Raw genomic sequence first — 22,638 nt, forward strand, 5'->3', positions numbered from 1 at the left:
TAACGGGTCCACACCATGTCGGACCCTCCCCAACCCGGAGGACCCGTCTACGGGCGGGGGGCCTCTCCCACCCACGGGGCAGCAACAACGTGGGTACCGGTAAGGCCAGGCCTGGGGGGACACGGCTCCGCCAGCGGGGCGACCTGCTCACAGGAAGAGGGCCGCGTGCAGAGGGGAGGATCGTGGGCAGAGGGGAGGATCACCAGCAGGGCGTGAAGCCACTGCTGTGTTACAGTCTAGTGCATCACGTGGGGGCGTCCACCCGTCACACAGCGGATGTCAGGGCGTCTCCGCCACACCACGGCGCGGACGTCACGGGGGCGTCTCCCCTACGTCACAGGGCGGACCCCATGGGGCGTCTACCCCACATCACGGCGCGGACGTCAGGGAAGTGTCTTCCCTGCGTCCCAGCACGGACGTGGTGTTCTCCCGCATGGGGGTACTGTCACCCTGGTCACGCTGTGCACGCCACGAGTGGCATCCCGTGCTGGTCCCCACTTAGTGTTGATGGCGTCTCTGGGCGATTCTAACAGGTGCTCACTTCTACCTCCTTGTGCTAACTTGCGTCCCCAGATGACGTGCGATGTGGAGCAATTTTCATGGGCTTGGTTGCTATCTGTTTGTCTTCTTTGGGGATGTGACCACGGCCTTTGGCCATTTATTAATCAGGTTGTTTGTTTTCTTGTTTTTGAGTTTTAAGAGTTCTTGTAACATTTTAGGTAACAGTCCTTTATCAGATTCATCGTTTGTAAATATTTTCTCCTGGTCTTTGGCTTTTCTTCTCATTCTCTTTGCATTTTCTTTCATAGGTCAGAAGTTTTTAATTTTATTGAAGTCCAGCTTCTACATTTTTTCTTTCATGGATCACGCATTTGGTAGTGAAAAGCTCGTCACCATACCCAAGGTGATCTGGGTGTTCCCCGTGTCATCTTCTAAGGGTTGATAGCTTTTCATTTTAAACTTAAGTCTAGGGGCGCCTGGGTGGCTCAGTCGGTTACGCGTCCGACTCCAGCCCGGGTCATGATCTCGTGGTCTGTGAGTTCAAGCCCCGCGTGGGGCTCTGTGCTGACAGCTCAGAACCTGGAACCTGCTTCTGATTCCGTGTCTCCCTCTCTTTCTGCCCCTCCCCTACTCATGCTCTGTCTCTCTCTGTCTCAGAAATAAATAAACATTTAAAAAAAAATTAAAAAAAAAACTTAAGTCTAAGATCCATTTGACTTAATTTTTGAGAAAGGTGTAAGGTCTGTGTCTAGGTTCATATTTCTGCATGTGGACATCCAGTTTTTCCAGTGCCATTTATTAAAATAATCTGTCTCTGTGTTGTATTATCTTTGCTCCTTCATCCAAGACCAATGGACTGTGTTTACTGTGGTTCTATTTCTGGGCTCTCTAAACTGTTCCATTGTTCTGTTTGTCAATTAATTCAGCAGCACCCCTCTCTATGCTCTAGATGCATATGTTACAATTACTGTAGCATTGCCATAGAGTCTTGAAGTTAGGCAGTGCCAGTCCTCTCTCTGTTCTTCAATATCGTGTCGGCTATTCTGGGTCTTTTGCCTCTTTTTTTAAACTTTAGAATCAGTTTATCAGTATCTACAACATAACTTACAACAACTTTGATTGGGATTGCATCAAATCTGTAGATTGAGTTGGGAGGAACTGACATCTTGAAAATATTGAGTGTTTCTATCCATGAACATGGGATGCCTATTCTCCATTTAGTCATTTGATACCATCCATCAGAGTTTTGTAGTTTTTTCATACAGATCTTGTACATGTTTTGTAATATTTATACACAGGTGTTTCATTTTGGGGGTGCTAAAGTAAATGGTGGCTTTTTAATTTCACATTCCACTTAATCATTGCTGGTCTATTCAAAAAGGAGTGACTGTGGGGCGCCTGGGTGGCGCAGTCGGTTAAGCGTCCGACTTCAGCCAGGTCACGATCTCGCGGTCCGTGAGTTCGAGCCCCGCGTCAGGCTCTGGGCTGGGCTGATGGCCCAGAGCCTGGAGCTCGTTTCCGATTCTGTGTCTCCCTCTCTCTCTGACCCTTCCCCGTTCATGCTATGTCTCTCTCTGTCCCAAAAATAAATTAAAAAGTTGAAGAAGAAAAAAAAAAAAAAACAAAAAGGAGTGACTGTATCCTGCAACCTTGCTTTGATCACTTAATAGTTCCAGGAGTTTTTTCATTGAACCTTTTTGTCATCTGCAAAGAAGATTTTATTTATTCCTTCCCAATTAGTATACATTTTATTGCCTTGCCTTGCCTTATTGCTTCAGCTAGTAGTCCCAGTGTGATGTTAAAAAGCATTGATGAGAGGGGACATCCTTGCCTTGTTTTGATCTCAGTGGGAAAGCTTTGAGATTCTCACCATTGACTGTGTTTTAACTTAGGTGTTTTTTTTTTTAATTTGAGAGAGAGCAAGTGGGGAAGATGGATGGGAGGGAGGGAGAGAGGGAGAGAGAGGGAGAATCTTAAGTAGGCTCCATGCTCAGCTCAGAGCACAATGCAGGGCTTAATCCAACAACCCTGGAATCATGACCTGATCCAAAATCAAGAGTCAGACACTCAACCAACAGAACCACCCAGGTGCCCCTTAGTTTAGGTTTTTATAGGTATTCTTTATCAAGTTGAGGAATTTCTCCTTTTTTTGTATTTTACTGAGTTTGTATCATAAATGGGTATTGGATTTTGTCAAATTCTTTTTCTGCCTCTATTGATACAATGATATTTTTTTCGCCTGATGCAATGGGTTACCTTAGATGATTTTCAAACTTTTTTATTTTGTTTTATTTTATTTATTTAGAGAGAGGGCGTGCACGCAAGAAGGGGAGGGACAGAGAGAGAGATGGAGACAGAGACAGAGAATCACAAGCAGGCTCCATGCTGTCAGCACAAAGCCCGACATGGAGCTCAAACTCACGAACCCGTGAGATCATGACCTGGGCCAAAATTAAGAGTCAGACACTTAACCGACTGAGCCACCCAAGTGCCCCAGATGATTTTCAAATCTTGAACCAGCCTGCACATCTGGAGTAAATCCCACTTAGTCATGACATATAATTCTTTTTATACATTGTTGTATTTGCTAGTATTTTTAAAGGAATTTTTCATCTATGTTCAAGAAAGATCTTGTAATGTCTTCATCTGTCTTTGGTATTATGGTAATGCTGGCCTCAAAGAATGGGTCAAGAATTATTTTCTCTGCTTATATTTTCTGGTAGAGATGGTGAAGAATTGGTATAATTTCTTTTTTAAATGTTCAGTGGGATTCACCAGTGAACCTGGTACTTTCCATTTTAGAAGGCATTCTGACAGGTTTTTTTTTGTTTTTTTTTTACACATTTGAATAGTTTCAAAGCAGTGTTTGGGATATGATATTTTGCACTTACTTGATTACTAATGAAGTTTACAGGTTTTTTTTTTCTTTTCTGTGTTGTTTTACAAAAAGTATCAGTCATTAGCCTCTAATTTATACCCTGGGGTCAAATGCAACTATAAGCATAGTGGTTGCATAGAATCTGTCCAAGGAATATATGTGTTGGATATGGGATAGTAAAGTCCATGGGACACAGGACTAGATAGGAATGGGGCTTAGGAAGAAAGTTCATTGTACTCTGGGTCCTAGAGACAGGAGACACGGCATGCCACTCAGGGCCACCAGGAGGCACCAGCGTGATCAGGAGGAGGGGAGAGCCAAGCCCACGGTCCTTATCGGGGTTTCCATGGGAAAGGCAGGGCAGAGGAGGAAGAGTGGCTTAGGCGTGGCTACCTTGAATAATTCCAGAGGGCTGTAGGGTGTCCCCAGTTACCTGGCACCTGGCCCTGGAGTGACGAAGCCAGAGAGAATCGTCCCCTGGGCCACGCGTCCAGATGGAGGAGGAGGTGTGGCTCTGGGACGCCTAGTTCCCGTATGGAAGGCAAGCTCCCAGCTGGATCCTTTTCCATCTCCAAGGATCGGCTAGCCCCAGGCAGGCGGGGAGCCTCTCCCCAGCCAGAAAGATACCAGAACATCATAACATACAGAAAATACAAATATATATCCAGCGCAGAAGCCACAGTCACTCAGGGTGCTGGAGTTCTGAAAGCCCCAAGCCAGGTGGAAAGGAAAGGCCGGCGGTACCGTGGACGCAGCTGCTGTCGTTGCCGAGTTTACCGCCTGCCGGGTGCTGCTGGGGGGCGGGGGGTTCCCTGCACACGGTCAGCAAGCCCAGCGCGCCATGCTCACTGACCCAGGCTGTCTGCATGTCTTGTCCAAAGCCCACAGCTTCAAAGTGACAAGAGCCAGGCTCTGAGCCGGACTGTCCGACACCAAGAGCATTATTTGCACCTGTGATGAAGGTCTCGGTATGGCGGGCCAGTGGGCACGTGTGCGTCTACAGCTTGGATTTGAGTCACACCTGAATTCAGCCTCAGCACAGCGAGAGGTGTCCAATTCCGGGCACCACACAAGGAATGTGCTGGGCCCTTGGCGGGGACCTCCACGGACTGGCCCGGACCCCCACGCTTCTCCTCAGAGGGCTGCCCGGTGCGGCAACAAAGGGCACTGGTGACAGGTGACACCCGTGTGCCAGACTAACATGACCCTAGACATACTCTGTGGATTTCAAAATTGTTTTTGGTCACAAACACAAACAGAAGAGCCTTACGCTGCACTCAGAGCACTGCCCAAGTGCCAGGGGGCACCCTGGGGTTAGAGGTCAAGTCACCCTTGGGAGCCAGGAGGACAGGGGCCACTTGGCCTGACACAGTGAGGAGACATCAGGACACTGGGATGTCAAGGCAGCCCCACCTGGTTCACTCCAGGACTTTGAACAAACTCTTCCCCTTGGTGGCCCTCACTTTCCCCATCGGGAAAAGGATGGACTGTACAGGGGGAGGTTTTTAAAAATTATTACTAATTATATGTCATGGTTACATAAAAATGAAATGGATTTCAGTGATGTTAAAATTCACCCATCATCCATTTCCATGAATCCACAAGACCGTGAATCTTTCTCAGTTTCTGCAAGGCTGACCTGGTGTGTAGATGAACTATGGCAGAGGCTGTTCAGGTGGGCCCCTAGCCTCTTGTCTGCACCCCTCCCCTCAGTCCCACTCCCAGAAATGCCTGGGGGGGGGGGTGGAGGGGGTGGGGGGGGTGGGCTGGGGTAGGGTAGAGGAGGTAGGAGGTGGAGTGGAGGGGGGAGGAGGTGGAGTGGAGGGGGGAGGAGGGAGGGAGTAAGAGGTGACGTGGGCTGGGGTGGAGGGGGTGGGGGTGGGGTAGGGGAGTGGGATGGAAGGAGTGGGGGAGGGGTTGGGGGGTGGGGTGGGTGGAGGAGGTAGGGGGGTGGGGTGGGGGGAGTTCCCAGCAGGGGGTACCAGATGGGGTGGGGGTGGTGGAGGTGGTGGAGGGGCAGGAGGGAGCTCTCAGCAGGGGGAATGGGGTGGGGTGGGATGGGGTGGAAGGGTTAGGGGGGGGCACTCCTGGCAGGGGGCTAGCACAGGCCCCAGGAGCTGCCCTGATGCCAGTCCCGGAGCCGCCAGGGCCCATCTGACAGCCGGTGCCCCTTTGTCCCGCAGGGTTCTGACAACCACCCAGCGCTCCGCTCCCTAGCTCGGGACGAAGGGACACGGACCTTGCCGTGGGTGCCAGGGCGGAGTGACGGTGTCCCCTCTCTAGCTCACTGTGACAGGCAGGTAGACCACCCGGCGCCAGGCGCGCTCGCGGGGCTCAGGTTCCGGCGTCCACAGCCCCGCGGCCCTGACCTCTTCGGGCCAGAAGCGCACACAGGTGCGTGGAACCGACCAGGTGGACACCCTCGGGGCTCGGCCCGCCCGCGCTCCTCCCTGCGCCTGCGCCGCCACGGGCCCAGGTGGAGGCGGCGCGCAGGTGGGGTCCCGCCCGCGGGTACTTCTGGGCCCGGGCTCGTGGGCCCGCGGCTGCAGCGGCTGTGTCCTCGCCGAGGCGGGATGGAGTCCGGGGCGCAGGTAGGCCGTTATGGGGGGCGCTGGCGGCGGGCGGGTCCGAGTCACCGCGCGTCCCCTGATGTGGGGCGCCCTGCGCTCAGACCCGAGGCGCCTTCACCTAACACATCAGACAGGTGCCGGGTCCTGCACCTCCGCCCCTCCCCCAGCCCGTCAGGGAGGCCGGGTCAGTCGGTGTCCGCCCCGCGGGGAGCCTGTGCGACGCCCGTTCCGCGTGCGCACAGAAAAGCGGGGCGCCGGGCTGGGAGGGGTCCCCGGGGGGAGTTAGAGCCTGCCCTCCAAAGCCCTGCGCTGTGGCTGGGAGGGGACCCCTCGGACACTCCCCAGGCCGGTCTGGGCGGCTGCCCCGAGTCTCCCCGAGTCTCTGCTCGCCTGGTTCCCTCTCCAGACAAGCGGGGACCTTTCTCCTGTCCTTGCCCATCTTCATTTGCAGCTAGGTAATGTCTTCCTGTGGTGTCGGGGTAAGGGACTAAACAGGTATGGGTGTCCCCTCAGCCTTCCCCAGCCCCCACCACAGGCTAAGGATGTTTTTATGTTCTACTAGAATGTTACATTTGTAGTTTTCCTCGGTTTGGGGGGGGGGGGGGGTGGGGAGGAGCCTGTACCCAAAGCATAGGGACCTTTTCTTATCAGTGCATGAGAAAAACGTGTGTGTGTGTGTGTGTGTGTGTGTGTGTGCGTCCGTCCGTCCGTCCGTCCGTCCATCCATCCATCTGCTCAGGGTCTTTGCATGTTTGTTAGGTTTTGGTTTTTTCCTGAGTCTGAGGAGCATTAACCTCTCATTTACCTTTCACGGGAGGTGTGGGCTGTGTGTTTTCACTGAGTACATTGCCGGTTTGTCTTTGCAGAAGTTTCAAATGTATTTATTTTAACATATTTTCCTTTATGGCTTCTGTGTTGTGAGCTATCATTTGAAAGCCTTACTTCTGACAAGATTTACAGAGAAATCACCCATATTTCTTTCCAGTGCTTTTATAGTTCTGTTTGTTTGTTTGTTTGTTTGTTAACATTGACCACGGAGAAAAGAGGCAGGACCGAAATAAAACAAAAGTGTTCATGTGGGGGTCTCAGAATTGTAGTTCGGGAACAGCCCAAGTCATGTCCCCCTGGGGACAGAACTCAGGGTTTTTTTTTAAGACAATGGGGAATGTTGGTCTATGTCAGTTTTGATTGGTGTTGGCCGCAGAAAACTCAGATTGGCTGAACAGAATTGTTTCTAAGTCTCTCACCGAGCAAAGTCCATTATGGTAGTAAGTTGCAGGGTCTTGGGGTGAGTCCTTGGAGTTTATGGAGGTTGGCACAGTTCAAAGTTCATGGTTGCACCATGAGAATTGAGTGTGAGCCGCCCCCCCCCCATGGCCTCCTGGCTCCCTCTAAACACCCTTGACATAAGCGACCCCATTTCATTGCCCCTCTCATCACAAAATTTACCCCTTCTATCCATTTGGAATTTATCCTGGTGGAGGATCTAACAATCCAATTTGTTTCAGATTTTTCAAAATTATCTTGTTTTTATTTCTAGTAAACTGTGAATTTTTAAAGAGTATAATACTCAGTCCCTTGTCATTTATTTTCATGTGGGGTAGAGGCGTGGCTTTGCTATTTTTTTGTTTTCCTAAGTGACCAACCCGGCAGAACAATGACATGCAGTGGAAAAAACTCCCTTCCCTGCTCATTTGAAGCCCAGCTCCCTGGGCAGTATTCCCACATGTGTGTCTAGATCATTTGCGTTGCCCGTGTATCACTACAGACACATGCTTCTTTCTGTAAGCTGTCAGCGTCACAGCATTGTCTAATCAAAAATGTATCAAATTGTTCTTATGGAGAAGCCTATCGACATTTGGTCGTTTATTGGCTCAGTTTGCTTTCCTGAACAGGCTAGTTCGAAGTAACTTCTGCTAATGAGAAAATGTGTCCCCATTCCCCTGTAGTGTCTTTTTAGCAGAAGCCCCGGTCTGTGCTCACACCCCACATGTGCCCTGAGCCTGGTCCCTGTATAAAGTAGCATGGCCTAGCATTTCCCTTTACAAACACCAATTGCCTTCATGGGACTTGGATCGTTTCTTTCTCTTTGATCTACCAGGGGCTACAAAAATACATAAATAAAATGTGGGCTTGCCTCAATGACTTGTTTATTTCCGTTTCTCCATACGTCTCTGTGGATTTTGCTCTGTGTTGATGCTACGGTATGTGTTGCAAAGGTAATTCCAGAAGGAAAACATTTTGGCTTTTGTTTCCTATCACACCGTGGGGCTGTCTTGGGTCTTTTTCCACGCATTCGGCCTTTTCCAGCGATGACATCAGAGGCACTGCCTGTGTTTACTTGGTTCCTCCCTGCCTGGCCTTTCTTGTCATCCTGCTTTGGATCTTTCAGAAGCCTTCTGTCTCCCACACAGCTTCACATACGGGCCGCAGCTGGAAGTGTTTTCGAACCCAACGCCAGCCTGCTGGCAGGCAAGCGTATTCTGTTTGCCTTTGCTGCCAGGGCAAGGGTGCCTGGACTTCGACTACCAAAGAAGATGTGCACGTGGAACATAGGTGGCAAGGAAATGAAAAGGCGTTTGCCCCCGCTGGTCGTTAAAGCCCGCACCGCTGGGAGACAGCGCCGTTCACCTATTAGAAAGCCACAGAAGGTGTCAGGAGTGGACAGCCCCAGGTCCTGGGAGGGTGCGGAGCCCCTAGAATTCTCCCATGCACCCACGCCACCCGACGACGGGGCAGTTGCATTGAGAGACCGCTGACTCATTCTCTGGAGCAAATCCAGTTCGGGCTGTTTGAGTTCACGTTAATCAATTTCTAAAGCTTTTGCTAAAGGAAACGAGGTGCCAGGAGCAGCCCAGGAGCTACACAGTTGAAGCTCTGCAACCGGCCCCCTCCCAGGAGGGCACTCCAGCCTGGCTTTCTGACTCAGGGGCTGGTGGGGGGGTGGGGGGTGGTGCCTCCTGCGGGCATACATGGAGCCAGACCTGTTTTCTGTTTCCAGCTGGGCTTGTGCCTCCCCGAGCCACCCAGTGATGATGCGCTCACCTCCTAGGAATGCTCTGATTGCTCCCTGAGGTCAGATTTTGAATGCCCGGCACCTTCCACTGAGCACGTTTCTGCAAGACCCAACCCCTCCCCCCACACTGCTTGCAGACTGTCTCCTGCCCTGGCCTGGCTCTCAGCCCCTGTGGGAAATTCAGACACCTAACTCTGTTCTCACAGCATCTATGCCGTGTGTCTCATTCAGAGAGTCGGGGACGTGGAATATCATCGGTGATTTCACACACCCGTGTGTGTATCAGGATTCCATTTATGACACAAGAACTTCTTTGCGTTCGGGACACATATTCCGTGGTTTTATTCTTTGTTACAAATCGCTAACGGGGCAGGACCAGAGAGAGGTTGAAATTGGACTTTCTAGTTTTCCTTGTTTCTCTGTTTGACTTCAACCAGGACGGCCAGACTGCAACCCCACGGGAGACCCCAGGGCCCTGGCCCACAGAAACAGACCGCCAACGTCTGCCTTGAGCCACTCAGTGCCAGTGTGATTTGTTAGACAGCAAACCGAAGGCTGCTGTGCGGTCTCCCTCCCCCGCAGCATCCCGAAAGAGACAGCGGGAGCATCTGCGCTTTCTTCCAGGACAAGTTTAGCCCTTGACCAGTTCCACATCGTTAAAATGCTTTTCAGCTCTGCCTCCCCCCAGTCCCTACCCAATCACGCATCACAGCGGGAATTCAAGGACCACAAAGTGGCAGTGTGGTACGCCGGCCACTGGCGCTGTTCGTGCCCTGTGTGGAAGCCGGTGGACATGCCGCTGCCACGCCTATGGTGCCAGCAGGCTTTCCAGAACATCGGTGTCATTTCGTCTTGGAGATTTTATACACTTGCTCTTTTGAAAGAGTTCTGCTTCCTCCTGTACCCTGTGCGACAGCCACTTTCTTAATGGTTTGGAGCAGCACTGTCAGCAGCGGACTCTATCACTGGAAACTGCTCTTCCCACCACCGAAAACACACATGGGATGTCCTGCCAAGGGGGATCCAGCTTGGAGATGAATAGTGACTGACGCTGCAGCGAACAATGCAGTGCTGTCACTTCTTCAGGGTGATGCATTCCTTCCCTTTGGCTACGTGCCTGGGGGTGCAATTGCTGGGTCGTCGGTAGTTCTGGTAACCTTCTGAGGAAACTCCACACTGCTTTCTATAGTGGCTGCACCAGTTTGCATTCCCACCAGCAGTGCACAAGGGCTCCCCTTTCTCTGCATCCTCACCAACACCTGTTGTTTATGTTGTTAATTTTACCTTCATTGACAGGTGTGAGGTGATGTCTCATCATGGCTTTGACTTGAGTCTCCCTGATGATGAGTGACACTGAGCATCTTTTCATGCGTCTGTTGGCCATCTGGATGTCTTCTTTGGAGAAGTGTCTGTTCGTGTCTGTTGCCCATTTTTAATTGGATGATTTGTTGTTTTTTTTCTCTCAAGTTGTGTCTCTCAAGTATGCCTCACATACTTTGGAGATTATTCCTTTATTGGATTTGTAGTCCACTGATACTCTTCCCCACTCCATACGTGGGATTGGACTTCACTTTGAACATGACCTAGCACGGTAGTAGATTGGCTAGATGCAGTGCGGTGCTAATTAACAGCACGAATTGATATGTATTGAAAAGACACATGAGAACTGCTTACAAAAAACAAACTGCTCAATCTGTCACATAGTTTTGATGTGACAGCTTTGCTTTTTTTTTTTTTTATGTTTATTCATTTTGAGAAAGAGACAGAGTGGGGGAGGGACAGAGAGAGAGGGAGACAGAGGATCCAAAGTGGGCTCTGTGCTGACAGCAGAGAGCCCAGTGTGGGGCCTGAACTCCTGAATCGTGAGATCATGACCTGAGCTGAAGTCAGATGCTCAACCAACTGAGCCCCACAGGTGCCCGAAGTGACAGCTTTTCAAGGAGCACTGTGCAGACCATGGCTTTATAATGATGATAAAACTATTTGCCGAGTACAGTGTGTTAGCATCTAGAAAAAGCCGTGAGCACAGGAGTGTGAGGGGTTCCACCAAGGCTTTGTTCTGGAGGAAGAACCAGCCCTGACAAAGCCACTGCTGCAGGCCGGGGTCTCAGGACCCAGGATGGGGATGCTCTGTGTCCCCCTACCCTGCACACCTGCCCGATGCATGCACCTCCGCCCAGACTCCTGCTTCTTTATGTTGAGTGTAAATGTTAAGATGAATTCGCTGATGACGTTTTTGCAGTTTTCTCCTGAAAACAAGTGTCTTTACGTGAAAGCCGTCTGTTTTCCGGTTCTATCATTAAAATCATTCTGACTGGGGCTTGGTTTTGACCAAACAGCAGACCAGGCGGAGCCAGAGGAGTACGGCCCGCCCTGCGCTGGGGTCTGTCTCTGGGCGGCGCACTCCCCACCCAGGGGCACAGGCCCAGGAGGAGGGTGTGCCCTCAGAGGCTCGCTGCCGTGACCTTGTAGAGAAACGACCTCCGTGCTCCGTTTCCACAGGTGTCTGGGCTGAAGTCCACCGCAGAAGATGAGGGTCCTTCTTCAGTGACGAGTCAGCTGTCCCCGAGAAACGTCCCGAAGCATAGCACCCCCCGGGATGCCACGCCCAGCCTGCACAGGAGGCCACCGGGCCGTGTCCCCTACCGCCCGGAAGGGAGCCCCGTGGCTGAGTCCCCGCTGCCCGAAAGCCTTTCCTGGAGCACCATGGCCACCCTCCGGAACCTGCAGCTCTCTACCGTCTGGCCGGCACCCACCTCCGACCCCTGGGATCCCGAGGAAGATCCTCTTACACCCGCCTCAGTCACTCGGAGGCAGCAGCAGGCAGAGTCCCGGGGAGAACGGAGCCGGTCTCCACACTTGAGGTTGCCCGGGGTCCCCAACACCTCGGGGAAGAGAAGGAGGGACCCAAAGGAGCTGGCGGCTGTGGTAGGATTGTCCTGACCCCAACCCTGTCCCTGTGCCCCTGACCCTGTCTCTGTGCCCCTTTGTCCCTTACTGTGTCCCCACCCTGACCCCAACCCTGTCCCCGACTGTGTCCCTGACCTGACCATGTCCCTGTGTCCCCACCCTGACCCCAACCCTGTCCCCAACTGTGCCCCCAACCTGACCCTAACCATGCCCCTGTGTCCCCGACCTGACCCCAACCCTGTCCCTGTGTCCCTGACGCTGTCTCTGTGCCCCTGACTTTGTCCCTTACCGTGTCCCCACCCTGACCCCAACCCTGTACCTGTGTCCCCGACCTGACCCTGTCCCCGACTGTGTCCCCACCCTGACCCCAACCCTGTACCTGTGTCCCCAACCTGACCCCAACCCTGTCCCTTACTGTGTCCCCGACCTGACCCCAACCATGCCCCTGTGTCCCTGACCTGACCCCAACCCTGTCCCTGTGTCCCTGACCCTGTCTCTGTGCCCTTTGTCACTTACTATGTCCCCAACCTGACCCCAACCCTGTCCCTGTGTCCCTGACCTGACCATGTCCCTGACCTGACCCCAACCCTGTCCCCGTGTCCCTGACATCCCTGTGTCCCCAACCCCTGTCCCTGACTGTGCCCTTAGCTGGACACTGGCTCTGTCCCGGCTTAGCCCCACCCCATCCCCACCTGGGGGCTCAGGGCCCATGGAGGTGGCTGTGACCTGAGAGAGAGCAGCTACCCTTCCCTCACTGCTAGACCTTTCTGATGTCCTGGGCCTGCCCCACCTGCTCTGAGGGGTCATGTGACCCCATGGGGAGCATCTGTATCCCCCCAGTTCCCATCTGCTCCCCCAAACTCTTGAACACGCTGCCATAAATCCTGCTGGCCTTCTTAAGGTGGAGTGGGTGAGCCCAGGAAGCTGTGGGCTCTTTCCTCGTGGCTCAGTGCAGACCCGGGGCCTCCCCCCATGTTCCCCTGGCCCCCGGGGCCCCTTTCCTACTGTGAGCTCTGCTCCCTGGCCCACAGCAGCATCACCCTCTCCTCTGACGCCCTTGTGTTCTAGAAGGTTCTGAGAAGGGCACTGTGGGGCTTCGGCTGGCTCCAGCTGGCCTGTCCTGCTGACCAGAGGTGGGATGTGTCTGGTGGACAGTGGGCCTGTTGGTTCCCTGGGGGAAATCCCCACTCTGCCGCCCTCAAGGCCCTTGTCCCCCCAACATCTGCTGGAACTCAGGGGAAGTTGGGTGTGGGGTGGCCTGGGCAGTGGCTTTCTCCTCTTACCCCTCATCTGCCCTCGAGACAGGTGCCAGGATCCACCTTCTGAGGTCACTGTGGGATGCCTGGCCTCTCCTGCTGGCTCCTCTCTTTGGCCTTTCAAACCCCTGTGCTTGGCTCCGCTCACGTCTCTGGGGCGTTACTGGGGGAGGGAGAGCTTCCCTGGTGCCCCCGCCTGCCTTCTGTGGTCGCCTGGTTGCAGTTGGGAGCCCGGCCTCGCAGGGCTGTGCGGAGCTCTACACGCGTGTCCCCGCGGGCCAGTGGTCCTGCCTGCTGCCAGGAGGGGCGTGAGCCTGGCCAGAATATTCTGGAGCTGACAAAGGGAAGGGGCCTGAGGGTCTCCCTGCGGGGCAGATATTGCGATGGTCACAGGTCCCCACCTGCCCCCAGAGATGGGGCAGCCCTCTCAGTGCAGACACAGAGCTCCCAGCTGCACTGACTGCTCTGGCTGGTGGCCCCGCCCTCCAGTTCCACCATCTGCCCCCCTCCCCCAGCATGCCAGGGCACCAGCCTCTCCTGTTCCTTATTTACCCCCAGAGGGTTGTCACTATTTTTTACATTTTGAAGCAATTGGGAGGGCCTGCCATGGGGGCTGAGAACTTCCAGATTTGTCCTCTGTGGTCCAGCCCCAGCACGCCCCCCATGATGTGGTCTGGCTCAGCTCCCCTGCCCCGGCTCTGCTTTCTAACAGCCTGAGCTCCCCTTGTTCAGAAGCAGGGCTCATCCTGTCCCACCTCCCCACTCCCCGACCCCCAGGTCAGGGGGTCTCCCTGCCGCAAGCCTGGACAGTCACCTGTCTGCCCCAGGCCGATGGTCCCACACAAGCCCAGCCGGCCCCCCAGCTGCCCTCTGCACCCTTGTCAGACCTGGCTCCCTGGTCCTTACCCACCCCTCCTGTCCCCACACCAGGATGCGGCCCTCTGGGCGGTTGGGGCACGTGGGAGCAGACGGACCGGGTGACCAGGGAACCCAGGGGGGCAGGGGTCTGCAGCCTGCACGGGCACCTGCTGGCCATATGAGGCTCGTCTCAAGCAACAGCCAGGGCTCCTGCAACGTAGGCCTTCTCAGGGACACCTCTCCCCCCACAGACAGAGCGCGTGAGGCAGTGGGAAGTCAGGCTGCTTCGGGACATCGAGGAGGCCACTCAGCATGAGCTCACCATCGAGGACGACTGCATTTTGGGGCCGGGCCAGGAAGCACTGTGTTCTGGGGCTCCCGCGGCCAGCCCTCCATCCACCGACTGCAAACCCTGATCCTCGGGGCTCCCCCGGGCCTCACCTTGACCACTTCCCTCTCCACTGTGATGCTTGGGTTGGGTGGGGGGCAAGTTAAGGCTCCCATAACTCTGATCCCATGCAAGGCCCTCAGAAGCACCAACGGAGAGCAGGGGATGGAGGGAGCAGGTGCCCCCGCCCCCAGGGGTTCCTCAGGGCCACCCAGGGACCAGGGAGCGTGGTGAGCTGCCCACCCCCCCCCCCAACACAGAGCTGGGGCCACACTCCCAGCAGGCTCAGGGTGCATTCCGGGGAAGTCAGACACCGCGACTCACCGGGAGGTGGTTCTGGCAGTTCAGGCACTGGTTTTGTGGGGGTGGTGAGAATTTAACCCCCTACGGTAGTGCGTTCCTGGGGCTGGGGTCCCACCAAACAGATGGGGGGGGTGCGGGCCCTCTGTCAAGAGGAGGGAGCAGGGCCCTTGGGGCCCTTCAGCTAACACACAAAACCACATGGACCTCCCAGTCCAGACCATCTCGGGCACAGCTTTGCGGGATACTTCATGGTTATAAAAACAGAGCTCGATTTTATTCTTATAAATGTGTTCATCCCCACTCTATTTTATTTTGTAATATTTACTTTTGAGAGACAGGGAGAGGGAGACACAGAATCTGAAGCAGCTCCAGGCTCCCAGCTGTCAGCCCAGAGCCCAACGCAGGGCTCGAACCCACGCACCGTGAGATCATGACCTGAGTGGAAGTCGGACACTTAACCGACTGAGCCCCCCCCGCACCCCTAAATTCTTTAAATCATCTGAATACAGTAGGGGTATCTCATTTGTGGGGTTTTTAAAAAGCAGGGATTTGAAATAGTGGCTAAGAACAGCGTGTAGCTCGGCTGGACAAGGATGGCGGCTCTGGCGTTTATTCTCAGTCGGGAATGATCCGGCATTTAGCATGATGCTTTGAAATGTGGATACCTTCTAAACATGCACAGTATCCGGGGGCTTTCTGTGCCAGTCACAAATGTGTAGAGATGTGGAATACGGTGTTTTAAATCAACAAAAGGAAAAAGCATACAAAAAACAATATTTAAAAGCATGATGGGAGAAACAAGTTCAAATATAGCAATAATCCTATTTTCTAAAGGGAGCTTAAATTTCCCGGTTAACAAAGAGGTTCTGACCTTGCGATCTTTTTAACCCTGGCACGTGACACTGTAGAGCGTGGTTACCCCGAGGGAGAAGGGGGCCCACTCGTGGGGGCGCGTGAGGGGCGCTGGGGCTGGAAGAACCACTGCCGGCGTGCGCGGTGGCCATGGGGATGCCTCGCATCGTGAATACAGAGGGCAGGTGTCTCCCTGTGGGTCCTGGAGGCCACGCCAGGCCCAGGGCCCCAGGAGGACAGGGGACATGGCCTGAGAGGAAACACCTGGGCGCAGACGTGGAGGTGCCCCTGTCCCAGCCACATGCGGAACTTTCACGGATGGGAACACACACCATGCGGGAAGCAGGTGTGAAGGCAGAGACGCACCAGACATGGGAGCAGCGTCGGGGGACAGTGGTGACATAAGAGGATGTCACACAGAGAAATACCCAGCAGATAACGTGTGGGAATTAAGAACAGGGTGAGAGTAGGGGTGCCCGAGGGGGCTCAGTCAGCTAAGCATATGACGTGATTTCAGCTCAGGTCATTTTCTCTTGGTTTGTGAGATCAAGCCCCCAGTTGGGCTCTGTGCTGACAGCAAGGAGTCTGCTTGGGATCCTCTCTCCCTCTCTCCCTCTCTCCCTCTCTCCCTCTCTCCCTCTCTCCCTCTCTCCCTCTCTCCCTCTCTCCCTCTCCCTCTCTCTCTCTCTCTGCCCCTCCCCTGCTCACGCTCTCTCTCTCTCTGCCCCTCCCCTGCTCACGCTCTCTCTCTCTCTCTGCCCCTCCCCTGCTCTCTCTCTCTCTCTCTCTCTCTCTCTGCCCCTCCCCTGCTCACGCTCTCTCTCTCTCTCTGCCCCTCCCCTGCTCTCAAAAAATAAAGAATAGGATAACAGAAGTGAGCAATCCCACAGGAGCCCTGGAAGATAAAATCGAGGGCATCTCCCACAAAGAGAGTAAACTTGGAGAAAACAATGGCTGAACTGGCATCCAGTGTCCAAATCCTAGGAGGTCAGACATGAGGACAGAGAAACGGACAGGCCCTGCACATCAGGCTACTCATCCAGGACAGTTCCCAGCCACAAACACCTCCCACCAAGTTCCAAGGATGATCAGGAAGCCTGCCAGGTCCTGCTGCCTGGGGACCTGCCGTGTTCTCAGTACTCAGGGAACCGACTGCCAACCTGGAATCCCAGTTCCCCCTACAAACACCCCAAGCGTGCCCCCCCCCCCCCCACGCCTGATCCCGACGCGGCAGGTGCATGAAAAGTCCAACTTGCGGTTCTGGTTTCAGGAACTCTGGATCCGCTTCCTTCTGTGCTGGTGTCAGGGCCCCACCCTGTGGCTGCTGTGGGGCCAACGCTGTTTGTTGACATCCCCATGCCCACCGGCTGCCGCTGGGTTCACAGGCAGGGAGCCCACCACAGCCTGAGAAGGCGGCCTTGTCCGAATCTGCCAGTTCCCACGGTGCTTACTCCTCGCTGTCCTGCAGGCCGGGCACCGGAGATCCGGGCATCAGTGCGGCCGGTTCTGGGGGGTCTCGTTCTGCACGGGCACCCGTCCCATCACGGGGACCAACCCTCGGCCTCCTTGAACCCCGACTGCCTCCCTGCAGGCCCAGCCTGGAATTTGGGGAGGGGGACAATTCCATCCCTACCAGACCTCCCTTGGAACACGGGTCTTCGCAGTTGTGATTACCATGAGGGTGCAGAGATGATGTCATTCTGGATTAAGGTCACGCCCTGCACCCAATGCAGACGCGCAGGGAGAAGCCAGCGGCAGGCACGTTGGGCCACCGCGAGCCCAGGACGCCGGGGGCCCCCCAAAGCTGGAAGAGGCACAGGCCGGACTGCCCCCCACACGCAGAACGAACACGGCCTCCAGAGGCGGGAGGGTACATCTCTGTTGAAGCCCCCCAGCTTGGGCTTCTGGGTCGTAGGAACCCCCAGAGATGCATACAGCCATCTACGCAGTCACCCTATGCACTCATTCATTCATTTCAATGCAGGGACGGCAGAGCAGGGGGAGGGCAGGTTCTAAACACAGAGACGAGGCCCCTGGGGAGGCTGACCTCGAACCAAGACGTGGAGGCATGTGCCACAGAGGGACCCCTGGCCCTGGCTGAGCATCTGGGGTGCCGGGGATGGTGGGGAGCCCGTGTGGAGGCAGGGGCTGGGACAGCATGGAGCGGGCGGGGGCGGCCCTCGGAGCGCCTGGAGGTCCCCATTCACCTGCGTGAGCTGGGGGCCCCTGCAGGGTTCCGGCACAGCTAGGACGTGACCGGTTGGCATCCGAAGCCCCGTGAGAGTAGCTGGGGGGGATGCAGTGGCCGGAGTGCCTAGGGGCCCCCGCAGGACGGGGCAGGGGCGGCAGACGGGCACACAGGCCAGGCAGAGCCAGAGAAGGTGGTGGATGTGGGATGAGGAGACGGGGCCAGCAGGGCCCCCGATGGCCGGGGCTCCGAGACAAAGCCTGGGGGCCTCCCTGTGCGTCCCTAGCATTGGAAATGGGGGTCACACAGGCAGGGGAGCAGCGGGCAGGGCAGGTTTGGGGCCATCAGGGGTGTGCTCCCTGTGACTTCTGCCAAGCTGCTGAGGCGGGGGGGGGGGGGGGGGGGGGGGAGGGGGTCAGTGGGTGCTGGAAACAGCCTGGGGCTCAGGGCAGGGAGGAGGCTGAGCCAGCAACTGCCCCGCCCCACCTCTGCCCTCGGGGGGCGGGTCTCCGGCTCCATGGGATGAGCCTGGGCCACAGGCTCCTGCTCTCCAGGGTCCGGCCTGTCCCTTGCCTCCCACCAGATATGTGCGGTCCCTGCACCACTGGCCTCTCTTGCCCCCTAACCTGGGGGTAGGAGGGGGCTTCCCCGAACGGTGGCATTAGCTGTGTCCTGGCAGAGGGTGGCTGGTGTCACTGCTGGCAAACCCTCCCTGACACTCTGGTCTGCTGCCTCAGAGCCTTTTTTCTGCTATGCCCCGACCTTGGCCCGACTCGGCCGGCACAGCCCACTTTTAGTGAGCGGCATGGCTCAGCCTGTTGATGTGGCCCCCCCACTCCCTGCTGTCCCCTCTTGATCTGCTTCCATGGGAATCCCCAACCAGGGGACACTTACCGGTCTGAGGAACCAACCCCAGGTAGTGAGTCATCTCCCCAGAGACTCTTGCTGGGAGCAGAAACTCCACGGCCAGTGGAGGGGTAACTGAGGCCCAGGCGGGGACCCCCCGCACTTTATAGGAGACCACCGTCCCCCTCAATGGGGAGTGAGGCAGGAGCAGCTCCAGATCCCGCCCACGACCATGTGGCTTTCAATGAAAACCACCACAACGTTTAGTCAAGCAATTTTTTCCTTTATTTTTGTTAAATAAGATTCCAGAAAGTATAGTGCAAACACTCAGTAGAAAAGTCGCAATTAAGAAATGTACATTCACGTTAACTTTTCAGTCTGTTCACCTCTTTGTTAATAAAAATAGGACCACTCAGTTCTCTGTCTCAGTTGAACCATCTTGGAAAAGACCGGAAGGTACAGTGAGGGGCTGACGTAAAAATAGACCCGTATTGATTATACAAATCTATCGAGAGAAGCTATCCGGTGACCGTGAGCCGGCGTCACTCCGACCCCGTCACCTGGTTTTGTGTCTGAAGAACTGTTCTCGAGTGAGCTCATGGGTGGAGAGCCCGTCCCCGTGCCCACCCACACTGCCTTCCGCATTGGGACACGGCCACAGCCGGCGGGACGCGGAGGGTGCGGGGCTCACACCACCTTTCTTGGCAAGTGAGGAAACCCCCCAGGGTGGGCTTTGGGTTGACCATTGGCGAGAACGGAAGCTACTCTAAGGTGGTGGCGGTCACGTGTTACCTTCCTTGTGCAAGGGGGTGTGCAATCGTGCGGCCGGGGCGGGGCAGGGAGGAGGGGCGTCCGGGCTGGGACACGCTGCATCATTGGTGCAGGCGCTGCTGCCCGGACTTGGGCCCCAGGGTGCGCTGTGTCGCGGGGACGCTCTGCGGCCAGCCGGCAGATGGCCCGAGACGGGCCCGTCCCTCTGCGCGTGATGCGTGTTTTCAAGTTCAAAGTGGGTTCACACACGTGGGGGTTTCACGGCATGCAATTCTGAGTGCACGTGGCTTGCGAGCCCATAATTTGTACAGGGTGAAGGCAAGACCGTGCGACCCCGCAGGACGGATGCTCCGGAGGCGTGGCACCCCAGGGTGTGCAAGGGACGCAGTGGACTTCCTCAGGCTCCCCACGGCGGGGGTGCGGCGGTCCCCTGAGACGTGTGCTTCTGTCCAGGGCCCGGGGTCGGGTGGGGCCGCTGGTGGGAGGTGAGAATCGAGTTCTGGCTGCTGGTGGGCCCATGGTCTGCGCCGTGGGGGGCGAGAGTGCACAGACGGGGCACTCAGAGGGGCCGTTCCCACAGACCGTCCCGCACGTCGCACACGACTAGTGAGCCCGAGCGGTCGGCCAGGTCTGGGGGGGCTGGCCTAGGACGGCTTCTCTGTTTACACATCAGTCCCTGGCAGGTGATGCACACTGTTTGCCTCCGAGCTGCCTAGGGCAGAAGGGGTCGAGGCCGGGGAAGCTGGGGACCCGGCACCTCCACGACACCTGTCTTGCCTTCCACGCCCACCCGGGGAAGCCTGCCCTTGGCCGTCCTCCGACCTGCAGGAGGGACCCCGCCCGCCCACAGCGGGCCAGGAGCATGAGGCACTGGGTGGCTGTGCCATCAGGAGGGACATGGCAGACACGGCCTTCCAGGGCTCACACGCCTTCTGACCAGGACTTGGGGGCCACTTGGCTGCATGTATGTGGGGAGGCGTGTGTGTGGTCTGGGGGTTTCTGGGGGCCCCTGTCTGCCTGACACCAGAGAGGCCTCGCAGGAAGACTTGGGCAGCTGTCCCCCCGCCGCTCCGCGGTTTGCTCAGGCTAGGACAGGTGGGCAGCACACAGATTTAGGACAGAAAGGGATGGAGACAGGGTTCCTCAGGCTTGGAGCAACCTGGTGGGGGCGGCAGTCGAAAGCACAAAATGCTGTGCCGGGGAGAGCAGGACACCAGGTGAGGCCAACCCGCGCCCGGGGCACAGCCGTGGGCGGCTGGCCACACACCACTCAGAGCCGGCCCGGGTGTGGACCAGCAGGGAGCTCCATCCAAACCAGCAGAGTCAGCTGAGGGCGGGGGGAGGGTGACAAAAACCAAGGGCTCAGGACAGACAGGCCCTGCCATTCTGCACTGTGTGATGCTGCTCAAGTCAATAACCTCTCCGAGCCCCGGGGTGCCTCACGACACCACGGGGCGCGCAGCTCAGGGAACGGGCCCTGAGGGCCGCCAAAGAGGCGCTGTTTCCTTCGTCTATGGCCACATGGAGACGTCCAGACGTGTTTTCACCCCGGCCCTTCCCACGGTTATCCGAGCGGAACCTACAGAATCCAGTGACGCGTGGGGAGGAATGCAAAGATTGCACAAAGGAATCGAGGTTGTGTCCGGAGCGACCTCACCCACAGGGCGTGACCACCCCTGTGGTCGGCGCGCTGACCGCTGACAACATCACCCAAGAGGGCCCTGTGCATGGACGTCTGTCTGCACGGCCGCGGGCAGCCGACGACCTGGTCTCCAGCCGTGAAGCCAAGAGGCAGGCGCCCTGCTCCCCGCCAGCTCCTCGTCCAGGGTTCCTGCCCCCCATCTACGGGCCCCTCCGCAGCCTCCGTGCACAGGGAGCCCAGACGGGCTGAAGACAGAAACCACCACACCCAACAACAGAACACGGGCAGTTTGCTGCCTCGATGGCCCTGGGCTTCCTCACCGACACGGCAGACGGAAGGTTCTAAGAACATCAGGAAGAGACTCTGCTCCTGTCTATGGCCGGACACAGAGGCGCCGTGTGGGGGCCACGGCCGCTCTGCCCCTGCCCCTCCTCGCCTCCCAGGGCTGGGATTTCTAAGGGAAATCAAGGCAGGGCACGCAGGGACAGTCCCACCAAACGCCTGGGGGCAGGCTGGCTGCCCCCCAACTCAGTCTGTTCTCTGTGACCCCATCTTAGCCTCAGGAACACACCATCGGTTTGTATTTTGCTCATGCCAGACCACGTATGCACACACACACACACACACGCACACACGCACTTGCACACACATGCACATTTCACACCCATGCAAGCACACACACGTACACACATTTCACACCCGTGCATGGGCGTGTGTGCACACACACACTCACCCATATACATGCACACATGTGCGCACACACACACACACATACGCACTGATGTGAGCAAATCATGGCTCCAGCACAGCAGTTACGGTTTATCTGTGTGAACAGATCGGACGGGAAACAGACGGATTACATCTGCAGGGAAATTAAGAAATTCGAATGTAGGAGTCGTTACCACAAAGCCCTTTAGGGAGCTGTGGTCCCCAGACGCCCCTGCAATCACGTTTACTCCCATGAGGGGGACAAGCAGGTGACGTGTCCCCAGGCACTACAGGACCGGCCTGCAGGTGCGCACAGACAGCAGCCGGCTTCTGGAGCTGGCGTCCCTGGGAGCGCCCCGAGGGCACGGGGTCTGGGGTTGGCACCCTGCCTCATGCTGATTGCCACACCAGGCTGTCCCTCCCACCACGGCCACTCTGCATTGCTACATCCGCTGCTGAGGGGCCCCCACAGTCTCTGGGCACAGGGCCTGCCTCTGGCTGCTTGCCACCTGCCACAGTATCGGGGACCCGGCCCCACTCCCCAGGGGCCCGCACTCCCGGGACCAGCTGCCAGTGCCGACCCCACACCTCCGGAGTCCAGCCTGGCCAAACGCACAGGCAGAAGTATATTCCTTAGGCTGAGCCAAATGGAGCCTTCCTGAATGTCTGCCCCTTGACCCCATCCCCACCCCACCCTCCAGGACGGGGGTCCTCAGGCCACCCCCAGCTGACCTGGGACCTGATTTCAACCCACTCCAGCCTATGACTCGTGAAGACAAACACTACCGCCAGATGCCACAAGAAGGCCACACCCCACGTTTCCCACGTCCCGTCAGAGGGTGTTGGGGCTCAATCGTCCCATGTGAACTTTCAAAGCAAACGCAGCCAGGCAGACAGGAGGTCCAGGCGCCAGGACGTGGCCATGCCCTCTGCTTCCAGCCGGCCACAGCT

General features: G+C 56.4%; 1 protein-coding gene across 1 annotated transcript; it reads left to right on the top strand.

The window, feature by feature from the left end:
* Positions 1–5,908: 5,908 nt before the first annotated feature.
* On the top strand, positions 5,909–14,985 carry CCDC201 (coiled-coil domain containing 201). The gene is made up of 3 exons (XM_058725630.1): positions 5,909–5,970; positions 11,468–11,893; positions 14,241–14,985. The coding sequence occupies exons 1-3, from the start codon at positions 5,953–5,955 to the stop codon at positions 14,403–14,405; spliced, it is 609 nt and encodes a 202-aa protein (XP_058581613.1). The 5' UTR covers positions 5,909–5,952; the 3' UTR covers positions 14,406–14,985.
* Positions 14,986–22,638: the final 7,653 nt, after the last annotated feature.

Source organism: Neofelis nebulosa, chromosome 4 (assembly GCF_028018385.1).
Source record: "Neofelis nebulosa isolate mNeoNeb1 chromosome 4, mNeoNeb1.pri, whole genome shotgun sequence".
Classification (NCBI taxonomy): domain Eukaryota; kingdom Metazoa; phylum Chordata; class Mammalia; order Carnivora; family Felidae; genus Neofelis; species Neofelis nebulosa.